At 45.6% G+C, this 13899-nt stretch overlaps 1 protein-coding gene across 2 annotated transcripts in view; it reads left to right on the plus strand.

The window, feature by feature from the left end:
• Positions 1-13899, plus strand: part of CDC25C (cell division cycle 25C) — a 122825-nt gene that overhangs the window by 70209 nt on the left and 38717 nt on the right. For both annotated transcript variants that reach the window (XM_073556908.1, XM_073556907.1), the window contains exon 7: positions 11649-11723. In XM_073556908.1, the coding sequence (XP_073413009.1) occupies positions 11649-11723 (75 nt within the window). The remainder of the gene's footprint in view (positions 1-11648; positions 11724-13899) is intronic.

A 13899-nucleotide genomic window follows, 5' to 3' on the forward strand; every position in this document is an offset into this window, starting at 1 on the left:
CTTTACATGTAGGGAGGGGTATACATAAAAACAAGTACAATAATGTTAAACAATACAAGTCATAACTGGTACAGGAGGAGAGAGGACCCTGCCCGCGAAGGCTCACAATCTACAAGGGATGGGTGAAAATACAGTAGGCGAGGGTAGAGCTGGTCACGCAGCGGTTTGGTCGATCGGTGGTTACTGCAAGTTATAGGCTTGTCGGAAGAGGTGGGTCTTCGGGCTCTTTTTGAAGGTTTCGATGGTAGGTGAGAGTCTGATATGTTGTGGTAGAGAGTTCCAGAGTAGGGGTGATGCGCGAGAGAAATTTTGTATGCGATTGTGGGAAGAGGAGATAAGAGGAGAGTAGTAAAGGAGATCTTGTGAGGATCGGAGGTTGCGTGCAGGAAAGTACCGGGAGATGAGGTCACAGATGTATGGAGGAGACAGGTTGTGGATGGCTTTGTATGTCATGGTTAGGGTTTGTACTGGAGTCTCTGGGCAATGGGGAGCCAGTGAAGGGATTGACAGAGGGGAGAAGCTGGGGAATAGCGGGGGGACAGGTGTATTAGTTGGGCAGCGGAGTTTAGAATAGATTGGAGGGGTGCGAGAGTGTTCGAGGGGAGTCCACTGAGCAGGAGTTTGCAGTAGTCAAGGCGAGAGATAATGAGGGCATGGACTAGGGTTTTTGCAGATTCTTGGTTGAGGAATGAACGGATTCGTGAAATATTTTTGAGTTGAAGTCAGCAGGAAGTGTAAAGGGCTTGGATATGTGGTTTGAAGGAGAGATCAGCATCAAGGATTACCCCGAGGCAGCGAGCTTGTGGGACTAGGGAGAGTGGGCAGCCATTTACTGTAATGGATAGGTTCGTTGGGGAGGTCACGTGAGATGGGGGAAAGATGATGAATTCTGTTTTGTCCATGTTAAGTTTCAGAAATCTGGTAGAGAAGAAGGATGAAATAGTGGACAGACATTGAGGGATTCTGGTTAGCAGGGAGGTGATATCCGGTCTAGAGATGTAGATCTGTGTGTCATCAGGGTTGAGGGTCACTTGGGTAATAGTGATCAAAAAATAAATAAGTTTTCATGTATCCTTTAATAAGATGTTTAGTAGAGGGGTTACAAGGACACTAAACTTCAGGAAGGCAAATTTCCAACGGATGAGAGATGATCTTGGTGCAATTAACTGGGACGATATCCTGAGACATAAAAATTCACAAAGAAAATGGGAGACGTTTATTAGCATCCTGAATAGGACCTGTGCACAATATATACCATATGGGAATAAACATGCTAGAAATAGGAGGAAAGCACTATGGTTAAATAGAGCAGTAAGGGGAGCAATAAGTGACAAAAATAAAGCATTGAGAATTAAAGCAAGTAGGTAGTGATGAGGCATTAACTAACTAAATACAGAAAATAAAATAAATTCTGTAAAAGGCAAATCAAGACATCTAAGATTGAGACAGAGATTCATTGCCAGAGAAAGTAAAAAATAATCCCAATATATTCTTTAACTACATAAATAGTAAGAAGCTAAAAAATGATAGTGTTGGCCCCCTTAAAAATAGTCTGGGTGAAATGGTGGATGAGAAAAAAGCCAATATACTAAATGACTTTTTTTCAACAGTATTTACACAAGAAAATCCCATGACTGATAACATAATCATGGATAAAAATAAAATGTGTAAAAAAACAAATACATTTAGCAAAAGTGGAAACTGAGAGACTCATTGCTAAGGAAAGTAAAACAAACCCCAAACTATTCTTTAATATTATAAACAGTAAAAAGATTAAAATTGATGGTGTCGGCCCTTGAAAGAACAATGAGGGTGAAATCATAGAGAGCGATGTGGGAAAAGCAAATGTTTTAAATTCTTTTTTCTCAACAGTGTTCACACAGGAAAAGGATTTGCCAGGGGAAATGCAGAGTGATAATGTAAACTCCCCATTAAGTATTACCTGCCTAACCCAGGAAGAAGTGCAGAACCGCCTTAGTAAGATTAAAATTGACAAATCACAAGGCCCCTTTGGCATTCACCCTTGCATATTAAAGGAGTTAAGTAATGTGATAGACAGGCCTCTATTCCTTATATTTGAAGACTCTATAGAAACAGGGTCTGTTCCTTTTGATTGGCGGCAAGCAAATGTGGTACCAATATTCAAAAAGGGGTGTAAAAGGGAACCTGGAAACTATAGGCCGTTAAGCTTAACATCTGTTGTGGGTAAAATTTTTGAAGGGTTTCTAAGGGATACCATTATAGAATATCTCAATGTTAATAAATGTTTAACTCCATATCAACATGGATTTATGAAGGATCGCTCCTGTCAAACTAACCTGATCAGCTTCTGTGAGGATGTAAGCTCTCAAATGGACCAAGGAGAATCATTGGATGTCATTTATCTCGACATCTCTAAAGCATTTGACACTGTCCCACATAAGATTGGTAAGTAAGATGAGAAAGCTTGGGCTAGGGGAAAATGTGTGTAGATGGGTAGGTAGCTGGCTTACTGATAGAAAACAAAGAGCGGTTATTAATGGTGCATACTCAGATTGGGCCAAGTTTACTAGTGGGGTACCACAGGGTTCTGTATTGGGCCCCCTACTATTTAATATATTTATTAATGATCTAGTGGATGGCTTACACAGTAAAATATCAGTATTTGCAGATGATACAAAACTATGTAAGGTAGTTAACACAAAGGAGGACAGTTTGCAACTACAGACAGATTTGAGTAAATTGGAGAATTGGGCTGAAAAATGGCAGATGAGATTTAACACACATAACTGTAAGGTTATGCACATGGGAAAGAGAAACAGATGCTATAATTACTTACTAAATGGGAAACTGCTGGGGAAATCAGACATGGAAAAAGACTTAGGCATCTTTTGTCAATAAGAAGCTAAATTGGAGTGCCCAGTGTCAGGCAGCTGCCACCAAAGCTAATGGGGTCATGGGATGCATTAGAAGAGGTCTGAGGACACGAAATTAAAACAATTCTCCCTCTGTACAAATCACTCGTTAGACCACACTTGGAGGAGTATTTGCAATTTTGGACGCCGGTGCTTAAGAAAGACATTACTGAACTTGAAAGGGTTCAAAGGCGGGCTACTAAAATGATAAATGGAGTTGGTTCACTACAATACCCAGAAAGGTTATCAAAATTAGGTCTTTTTACTCTAGAAAAGAGAAGACTTAGGGGAGACCTAATATATATGTACAAGTATATCAGAGGGCAATACAGAGATCTCTCCAATGAAGTGTTTGTACCAAGGACTGTGACAAGAACAAGGGGGCATTCTCTTCGTTTGGAGGAAAGACAATTTCTGCACCAGCATAGAAGAGGGTTTTTCACGGTAAGAGCAGTGAGGCTCTGGAATTCTCTTCCTGAGGAAGTGGTGATGGCCAATTCACTGAATGAATTTAAGAAAGGAATGGATGCTTTTCTTGTGAGTAACAGTATAGAAGTGTTATGAATGAGTCACCGTAGGAGGCAAAAACAGAAATACTAGCCAAGTCCAGAAAACCAGAGAAGTTGGCAGCTATCAGATTGCAGACCCCTGAACCTATCAACAACAACTAGCAGTAGCCGTGGGGGGTTCCTACGGTGCCCTAGACCCCTCGATCACAGCCGGAGAACTAAATAACCTAAAGACAGAAAGGGAAATCTAAACTGCCCCGAGCAGACCCCAAAGCAATAGGCAGCCCCCAACATATAATGACGGTGAAGCAAGATGAAAAAACACTCACACAGAAAGATAGGCTGAGCAAATGATGGGGCCCAAGCTAACTAAACAGGACAGGATAGAAAAGCTGCTGTCTGCAATACGCCAAAACCCTATCAAAACAAGAGCCAACAGACTGATAGGGGAAAAAACCCTGAAGACGCTAGGCTTCAAAAAGACTATATCAGTACTCAGGTATTTTCTGAAGACAGAGAAAAAAGGAATTCAGCTCACCCCAGCAGGGAATGGCAGAAATCCAGAAAAACAAGGCAAAACAAAACCAAAACACAAATGCAAAAAGCAGAGCAGAAAACTTAGCTTTTGAAGAGCAGGAATCAGACTGGTCTCCTAGAATCCCTCAGAAATCACCAGCAAGGCAGAAGGGCGTCGGCTGCCTTATATCCAGTCAGCAATTCCAGTCACCCAGTTATCATCATCCTGCTCAGGTGCTTGGTAATCAGCCTCACTACCTTCCTTCACCAGAAGAGGGAGTTCATCAGACCTCAATGGTGAAGGGGAAAATGAACACACAACATAGAAGGTTACGAATAACAGAATATTATAGGTAGATGGTTGACCCAGCTTAGGGGAAGGAATTTTTTTCCCTATGGGGAAAATTGGCTTCTACTCTGTGGGTTTTTTGCCTTCCCCAGGATCAACAATGCAGAACAGCTGCACTAAAAATAGGCTGAACTAGATGGACATAAGGTCTTCCTTCAGCCTTCAAAACTTTGTTACTATGTTACCATTAAATGTCACCTGCTTAACCCAGCAGGAAGTACTGCAGCGTCTAAAAATCGCTAAAATTGACAAATCCCCGGGCCCGGATGGGATACACCCCCGAGTACTGCAGGAATTAAGCACAATCATAGACCATTATTTTTAATCTTTAAAGATTCCATAAAACAGGGTCTGTACCACAGGACTGGCGTATAGCAAATGTGGTGCCAATATTCAAAAAGGGGACAAAAGCTGAACTTGGAAATTATAGGCCAGTAAGTTTAACCTCAACTGTGGGTAAAATCCTGGAGGGTTTTCTAAGAGATACTATACTGGAGTATCTGAAGAAGAATAACCTCATGACCCAATATCAACATGGGTTTACAAGGGACCGTTCCTGTCAGACTAATCTGATAAGCTTTTATGAAGAGGTAAGTTCCGGACTGGACCAAGGGAATGCAGTGGACGTGTTGTACATGGACTTTTCAAAAGCTTTTGATATGGTGACACACAAAAGGTTGATACATAAAATGAGAACAATGGGGATAGGGGAAAATGTGTAAGTGGGTTAAGAGCTGGCTCAGGGATAAGAAACAAAGGGTGGTTATTAATGGAGCACACTTTGACTGGGCCACGGTTAGCAGTGGGGTACCACAGGGGTCAGTATTGGGCCCGCTTCTTTTTAACATATTAATGACCTTGTAGGGAGCATAGAGAGTAAAATTTCAATATTTGCAGATGACACTAAACTCTGCAGGATAATCAATGCAGAGGAGGACAATTTTATATTACAGGAGGATTTATGTAAATTAGAAGCTTGGGCTGATAAATGGCAAATGAGCTTTAATGGGGATAAATATAAGGTCATGCACTTGGGTAGAACGAACAAGATGTATTATGTGCTTAATTGTAAAACACTGGGCAAAACTGTCACTGAAAAAGACCTGGGTGTATGGGTGGACGACAAACTCACATTTAGTGGCCAGTGTCAGGCAGCTGCTGCAAAGGCAATTAAAATAATGGGATGCATTAAAAGAGGCATAGATGCTCATGAGGAGAACATAATTTTACCTCTATATAAGTCCATAGTGCGACCACACTTAGAATACTGTCTACAGTTCTGGTCTCCGGTGTATAAGAAAGACATAGCTGAACTGGAGCGGGTGCAGGGAAGAGCGACCAAGGTTATTAGGGAACTAGGGGTCTGCAATACTAAGACAGGTTATTACACTTGTGGTTATTTAGTTTGGAAAATCGAAGGCTTAGGCCTCTTTCACACTTCAGTTTTTTGCATCAGTCAAAATCCGCCAAAAGGACGGATGGCGGATCCGTTTTAGTACTGATGACAACGGATGCCACCTGTCCGTTTTTTTGACGGATCCGACAAATGAAGAATTTTAAAGGAATCGCAGCCTGGAAAAAGAGAGAGAGAGAATGAATTTTTTTTTTGTCCGGCACCCAGAAAGAATTTCGGGTTAAATTAGTGTCTGGAGGATCCGCCAGAGGAAAAAACGTTGCAAGCTCCGTTTTGAAATCTTTGAGGATGGTGACGGACAGCGACTTTTGGCGGATCCTCAAAAAAAACGGATGCAACGGACTGCAATCCGTCACAATCCGCCATTAATGGAAGTCAATGGGGAAAAAAAACGGATCCTCAAAAGAAAATTGAGGATCCGTTTTTTTTCAAAACCTGGCGGATTGCGACTGATTGTAAAAAACTGAAGTGTGAAAGAGGCCTTAGGGGGGATCTTAATACAATGTATAAATATATGCGGGGACAGTACAAAGACCTTTCTAATGATCTTTTTAAACTAAAACCTGTGACAGGGACAAGAGGGCATCCTCTACGTCTGGAGGAAAGAACGTTTAAGCATACTCACAGACGCGGATTCTTTACTGTAAGAGCAGTGAGACTATGGAACTCTCTGCCATATGATGTTGTAATGAGTGATTCCCTACTAAAATTTAAGAAGGGACTTGGATGTTTTTCTTGAAAAGTATAATATTACAGGGTATATACACTAGTTTCCTTCATATTGCGTTGATCCAGGGAGCTAGTCTGATTTCCGTATGTGGAGTCGGGAAGGAATTTTTTTCCCCAATGTGAAGCTACTGTTTGCCACATGAGTATTTTTTGTTTTTTGCCTTCCTCTGGATCAACATGTTAGGGCAAGTTAGGATAGGTTATGGGTTGAACTAGATGTAACAGCGGCCGCAGTTACAGCTACATCAGCTGGCCCCTGCCTCCTGTGACCCGCTTTTCCTCCCCCCGCCGTCTTCTATTCCTGACGAGATGGCGCATGCCCATGGGGAGGGTTGTGTGCCCCCTCTGGCTCGTGTGCCATAGGTTCACCGCCACTGCTATAGACTTTAGCTGCTCTCTCTGTTTGCTTGGATCCATGTTCCTCTATCCTCTGAGAACGCGTTTTGAGTGCTTCCTATTGTTTTCATAAGGTTTCATCATGCTCATGAATATTTCTTGAAGGTCTGAGACAGAGTGAGTTTTTAGGCAGATTATCATTCCAAAGACATACTGATAGGGAATTTAGATTGTGAACCCCATCGAGGACAGCGATGATAATGTGTGCAAACTGTAAAGCGCTCCAGAATGTTAGCGCTATATAAAAATAAGGATGATTATTTTCTCCTTCGTCTCATTGGGGGACACAGGTACTGTGGGTGTATGCTACTGCCACCTGGAGGCTGACACTAAGTGAACAAAAAAGTTAGCGCCGCCGCCGCATGCACCCTCGCCCCGATTGCGGGCAGAAACCAGTTTTTTGCTTAGTGTCTCCAGATTATTATTTTTTGTTTGTTTCTCTACTATGATGATAAGACCAGGGAGACGGACCCTATTGAAAGGGTCTGATCTCCCCAAACCATCAACGGGCGAGCACGCGTTGAGTATCGCCTCCGCGTATCCTTTCCCGCATCAGGGGACATATCTGGGTCTTTTTCCCCAGACTTCTGTTTGTTATTTTATGAAGACAGACAGGGGCAATGGATCCTATTGAAAGGGTTCGATTTCCCCAAACCATCAACGGGCGAGCACGTGCGAGTATCCCTCCACGTATCCTCTCCCGTGACGTGGGACATAATGCTGGACTTAGCCCTGGTCCCACCCCTAGGTATTGAAACCATGGGGCTGTACAGAGGCACAAGATTAGTCTGTGCGGCCCTCACTGCTCCACCAACGCTAGGACGGCGGTGCAGCAAGGCGGCGGACGGTCCCTCTCCTCACCCCCTGAAGGGGTTAGATGGAGCTAGGGTGCCTGCACTGTCCAGAAGTTACCCCATTCCTGCTACCTGAAATCATCATGTCCTCTCTTGTCAGGTATGAGGGCTGGGGAGGGCTCTGCGGCTTCGGAGGCTCCAGGCAAGGGGGAGAAGAGGATGCAGCCCCGGTCCTGTTTTTCCCCCCGCCCAAACCCTGGCGTGGACGCCGGGTTCTAGCGCAACTTCGGCGCCCATAGGATGTGGGGCGCCCGAGGGTACTCCTGCGCGCCCCCTCCCTCTGCGGGCGTGTAAAAAATTTAGCCCGGGGCGACTCCGGCCGATAGCTAGGCCGCGTGGAGGAAGTTCCGGTGTGACGTGATTTCCGACTCCCGCCACCCGTGACTAGGGAGGAAGCCGAACAAATTGAGCTCCTGGCTTCACTCCTGGGTAGGCCGCGACTGGGAGAAGACATGGTGGCCTACTTATTGGAGTTGAGGAAGCAGGAGGCAGGAGCCCACAGCGGAGCGGGGGGACACAGGATCGGGGTAAGTGTGAACCCGACCATGGAGGCCACGTTACATGCAGTTGGGGGTGCTGCTCCTCCTCTTCCTTCCCCCTCAGCTCCCATCGTATAAGCGGTATTCGTGAGTGTCTAGCCTGGCAGTAATATGGCCGAAAAAGGGAAGACGCACACATCCCTTTATGCTGCATGCATCTCAAGTGGAAGTATGTTTCCACGAGCACAGACCAAAAAATTATGTGACGCCTGTGACTCCGAGCGCGCCCAGGAGCCCCCCCGCGTCAGAGTCCAGGGATTCAGATCCCCTGGAATGGGCCCTTATCATTATCACGGTCTATGGCTTCTTTGACAAGAGCGATCGAGACCCTTCAAGCACCAGATAGGGGCAGAGACGGCGGCTCGCCTGTCTGGGAGGGGTCGTCCACCTCACAAGAGCCTCCGGCCTGCAGGGGCTTCTCTCATGCCAAGCAGGCGCATAAGAAAAGAACCCACACAGTATCCCCGGCCCCATCCGGTGCTTCGGCATCCGTGAGTGCGGCGTCTCGTTCTCCGTCACCATTTTCAGAGGACGAGCAGGGTTCAGATGATGATGCAGATCAACCCTTGGACCTAGATACTTCAGGGTGTCGGGAAACGGTCGACAGTCTCATCAAAGCTGTCAATCAGACTTTAGGAGTCGAGGATGACGTCTCCATGGCTTCAGGCCATAAGGTGGCCTTTAAGCGGGCGAAACATCCGCATAGGGTATTTTGCACTCACCCAGAGGTGGAGGACATAGTGCAGCGTCATAGGGAACGACCGGACAAGCGTTTCTCGGGCCAGAAAACGCTGGAAGCAAGGTATCCGTTTGCACCGGAGCTCTGTATGAAATGGGCGGAATCCCCAGTGGTGGACCCGCCAGTCTCACGCTTGGCCTCGAAAACCTTATCTGTGCCTAGTGGTTCTTCCATTAAAGACCCCACGGATCGGCTCATAGAGTACTTGGCCCGCTCTGTATATGATGCATCAGGGTCAGCTCTTTCTCCCTCGTTCGCAGCAACATGGGTAGCCAAGTCCATGATGTCATGGTCAGAATCATTGAATAAGGTTCTGTAGGATAGGGATCTACCGACGGAGGTGTCGGAAATTGCGAGTCAGATTGCCATGGCCGGTGACTACTTGATCAACGCTTCCCTGGATGCGGCCAATTGTGCAGCACTGGCAGCTGCAAATGCAATCGCCATTAGGAGGGCCCTTTGGTTGAGGATGTGACGGGCCGATTCGATTTCCAAGAAGTCGCTCACTTCCCTTCCGTTTCAAGGTGGTTGTCTATTTGGGGAGAAATTAGACCAGCTCATTGCAGATGCTACAGGAGGGAAAAGCAGTTTTCTCCCACAGCAGAGGGTCAAACCACCATTTCGCCAACCTCAGGCACGGTTTCGGGTTTTTCGTAACCCCGAAGGGCGCAGGAAGGGACTCGCAGCCTCAAAAGCGACCATAGCCAGATGGATCCGTCTAACGATTCAGGAGGCGTACTGCATTGGAGGCATGCCAATTCCAGCAGGGATCAGGGCGCACTCGACTCGGGCATTGGGCGCTTCGGCACCAGGCTTCGGCGGAGCAGATATGCAAGGCAGCAACCTGGTCCAGCCTGCACACATTGGCCAAACATTATAATATCCATGCACAGACCTCGGCGGTTGTGAGCCTGGGTAGAAGGATACTCCAAGCAGCGGTGACACACCTTTTAAGCAGGAGGTGCATGTTGCTTGGATCGGTGAGTCAATCTCCCACCCAGGGACTGCTTTAGGACATCCCACATTACCTGTGTCCCCCAATGAGACGAAGGAGAAACATGGATTTTTGTGAGAACTCACCGTAAAATCCTTTTCTCCGAGATGCTCATTGGGGGGCACAGCACCCACCCTATTAGCCAGTTGGCTCTTGTTTATTTAATTAATATGCATTTTTTGTTAATGTGAGGGTGGTCCTTTTTTTTTTTTTTTTTCCAGACATATTGTTACCTGCATTAAGGCTGACTTATTTTATGTTCTCCTACTGTTGTTGCACTAAACTGGTTTCCGCCCGCAATCGGGGCGAGGGTGTATGCGGCGGAGGAGGAGCTAACCTTTTTTTGTTCACTTTGTGTCAGCCTCCAGGTGGCAGTAGCATACACTCACAGTACCTGTGTCCCCCAATGAGCGTCTCGGAGAAAGGATTTTACGGTGAGTTCTCACAAAAATCCATGTATCATCATTTAGCTTCCAACATCTGAAGCCTTGTTGGGAGTTGCCTATAGTCAGATTACAATGGACAGGAGCATGATCAGGCCATATAGCAGTTCCTTTCTGAGATGTAAGCAAGTGATGGTAAATAAAGAAAGTGTATGCAGCTATATATATTGTCTAAAGGAGAATAATACCTATAATCCTTTACGTCTGGATGTGGTATCCTCCATACATCGACCAGTTGGAGAGAGACAGCATATTTAGCAAAGCTTTTGTTTGTGATTTAGATTGGTGACTCCTGTCTAGCGACGAGTCTAAAGAAGGATCCAAGACAAATATTGATGGCATGTCTTAATTTGGTCACAATTAAGGAGATAGAAGTTTTGCCGACCTCAAAATTTTGGAGTAGAGATCTTAACAAACACCTCTCCTCTGTGTCAGAGTGTTTCTGTAATAGTATGCGGCAGTGATTTGTGTCTACCTATACTCTTTCCCCCATAGACTTCAGAACAAAATTTGTACTGTGGTGCCAAGACGAATAATATCTGTTATTAAATTGCGGTATATAGTCTCCTCTAAAGTGGGTTTCCTGAAGAAAGAGAAAATGTACATGTTTATGCATATGATAAAACACTTGAGCTCTTTTCTCTGGAGCATTAAAGAGATTCATTGTCCACCACTTTATCATGAAATCCGGCACCGCACCCCTGCCACATCAAACTCCTATCAATTTGTGGGGGATTTATTCCCCTGAAAAGCAAGCGCGGCTGAGTGTCTGCTTCAGTGAGAATGCCGAATGCTTGTGGAGCTGTTCTCTTGTGAGGCCATCATTAACAGAGAAGTTGGTGCAGTACTTGCAGACTACAGCTGTCTGGCATCATGAGGTTTAAGACTGCTTCTTATTCCATGCTGAGGTGAAGCAATAATGGCACCAGTTGCTGCACAGGAAGAGGAGCCCTCTGATAATCGTTGCATATCAGACTTGCTGACGGAGGTGAAGGACCTCCGGTTCATCTCTTGTCTTTCTTTCCCAGGACTGTGTGTGCGAGGCTGTAAGTTTCATATAATTCCCCCAGGAACACTGTCTGAAAAGAGATCTGTATCTCCTCTCTGTACCATGTCTAGGCCATGTTCCCTAAAGCCTGATTTTTAAACAATAGGTAACTTTCTGATGATGCTTTCCCCTTACTGAATCAATGTGTAGTATTCACATTCCTCTCTTTAGTGTATGTGATCTCACATTGAATTTATCCATCATTTATTTCTCTTCACAATTAGCCAAGACTTCTCTGCAGCACACCAAGTTTTAAGACAACATATGGAAGTCATAACTATCCTAGTAACAAGGAAAATGTAAGTACTGTATGTCTTTTACTCCATAGGGGCTGCATAAAGAGATTCTACCATGCAAGAGGGAGACCGTGCCGATTGCTTTGCCTTGTCTTGTGTGCCACTATTCATTCTTGTGCAGTCTTGACAACTTCAGCAGGATCTGAGATTGTACCTTATTCTGTTCCACAGTTGGTTGCTTAGTAAAAGTGCCTATCGTATGTACTCTTGTATAAGCCAAGTTTTTGTGCTGAAAACGCGTCCCCCCGTCCCCCCCGGCTTATACATGAGTCAATTGTCCCAGAAAGCAGACGGGGGAGGGGGAGCGGCAGAGCAGCGGGTCACAGAGGCAGGAGCTGGCGGCTGTGGCTAAAGCCTGTGCCACTGCTAAAGAGAAATGAATATTCATTTCTCTTATATCGTGCACAGTGACACCCGCAGCCATCGGCTTTCAGAAGACAGCCTACTCACCTCCCTGCACACGCCCTCGTAGCATCTCGTTGGTTCCGGCTTCCAGCAGCTCTTCCTGTGCCAAGCGATCACATGGCCCCACTCATTAAGGTTCTGAATATGCACGCCTCTCCACTCCCAAAGGGGTGGAGAGGGGTGGAGAGGCGTGCATATTCATTACTTAGTTATTACTTATTACTTTTTTTTAATTACTTAAAAAAAAACTTAGCCTTAACCTCCTATATATTCAGACCTAGCTAGGGGGAGCATTTATGCAGGGGGCATTTATGCACATGTAATCGAAGTACATGTATCAAAGTACTATTGGCAGTTATAACATGGCAGTTAGACAGGGCAGGAGACAGGTAAGACATTTATATACATCTACTCCCTGTACATTTGGAGTACAACAAATATATACCATATGCATTTGTGTAATTTTAATCCTGGCCGCTGCATTCACACACATCCACTGCCCTGGCATTAACTCTCTACACTCCATCCATATCGGCCCCTCACTCCTTTCCTCTCCTATGTATAGCACTCGCGCTCTTTTCACATTGTTAAATTGCACAGATCCAGTCAGTCCCACCATTCAACATCAGAGACGCTCTCACAAATCACTTAACCATCTGCTCACTCTTTCTATCCCTCCTTCTCCTAGTTGCAGGAGACATTGCTCCCAACCCTGGTCCCCCATGTTATAGAAAGTCAAACCCCCCAACTGCTACACTTAGAAACCCCTCTAATCTGATTAATATTCCCTGCCTGCCATCTGTCTCTCTTAATTGTGCACTTTGGAATTCTCGCTCAGTGTGTAACAAACTCTCCTTCATCCATGACTTCTTCCTTTCTAATTCTCTTAACCTCCTGGCACTTACTGAAACCTGGATCCAGCAGTCAGACACTACCGCTGCTGCTGCTCTTTCATACGGGGGGCTACACTTCTCTCATACCCCAAGATCAGACAATAGAGCAGGTGGAGGCGTTGGTCTGCTCCTATCATCAAAATGTACCTTTCAGGTTATCCCTCAAGTACCCTCACTTGTCTTCCCTTCTTTTGAGGTCCATGCCGTCAGACTCTACACCCCCCTCTCCATGCGAGTGGCGGTGGTGTATCGTCCTCCCGGCCCCTCCCATCAGTTCCTGGATCATTTTGCCACTTGGCTTCCACATTTTCTCTCCTGTGACATCCCTACCCTCATCATGGGAGATTTCAACATCCCCATTGCTCTTCCCCTCTCACCATCTGCTACTCACCTTTTATCTCTAACCTCCTCATTTGGCCTTTCGCAGCTTACTAATTCTCCAACGCATGAAGACGGAAATTCCCTCGACTTGGTCTTCTCTCGGCTTTGTGCAGTGGATGATTTTGCAAACTCCCCTCTCCCGCTCTCTGACCACAATCTTCTTTCATTTTCTATAAAGAACTGCCAGGCTGCTCAGGTCACCCCCACTGTCCAGACTTATAGAAACATACAGGCCATTAACACCCAGAAACTTATGAAGAACTTGCAGTCTTAATTGGCCCCATCTCCTCCCTCTCATGTCCTGATTCTGCATTGAAGCATTACAATGAAACACTTCAAAGTGCCCTGGATGAATTTGCACCCCCTATAAATAGAACACCACAACGCAGACGGCGACAACCCTGGCACACGGTGCAAACACGTTTCCTGCAGCGGTGCTCCAGGTGTGCCGAACGTCTGTGGAGAAAATCCAATCTACACGAAGATTTCATCCATTTTAA

This window comes from Dendrobates tinctorius, unplaced genomic scaffold, assembly GCF_039654945.1.
Source record: "Dendrobates tinctorius isolate UK_male_01 unplaced genomic scaffold, ASM3965494v1 ptg000241l, whole genome shotgun sequence".
Taxonomy (NCBI): domain Eukaryota; kingdom Metazoa; phylum Chordata; class Amphibia; order Anura; family Dendrobatidae; genus Dendrobates; species Dendrobates tinctorius.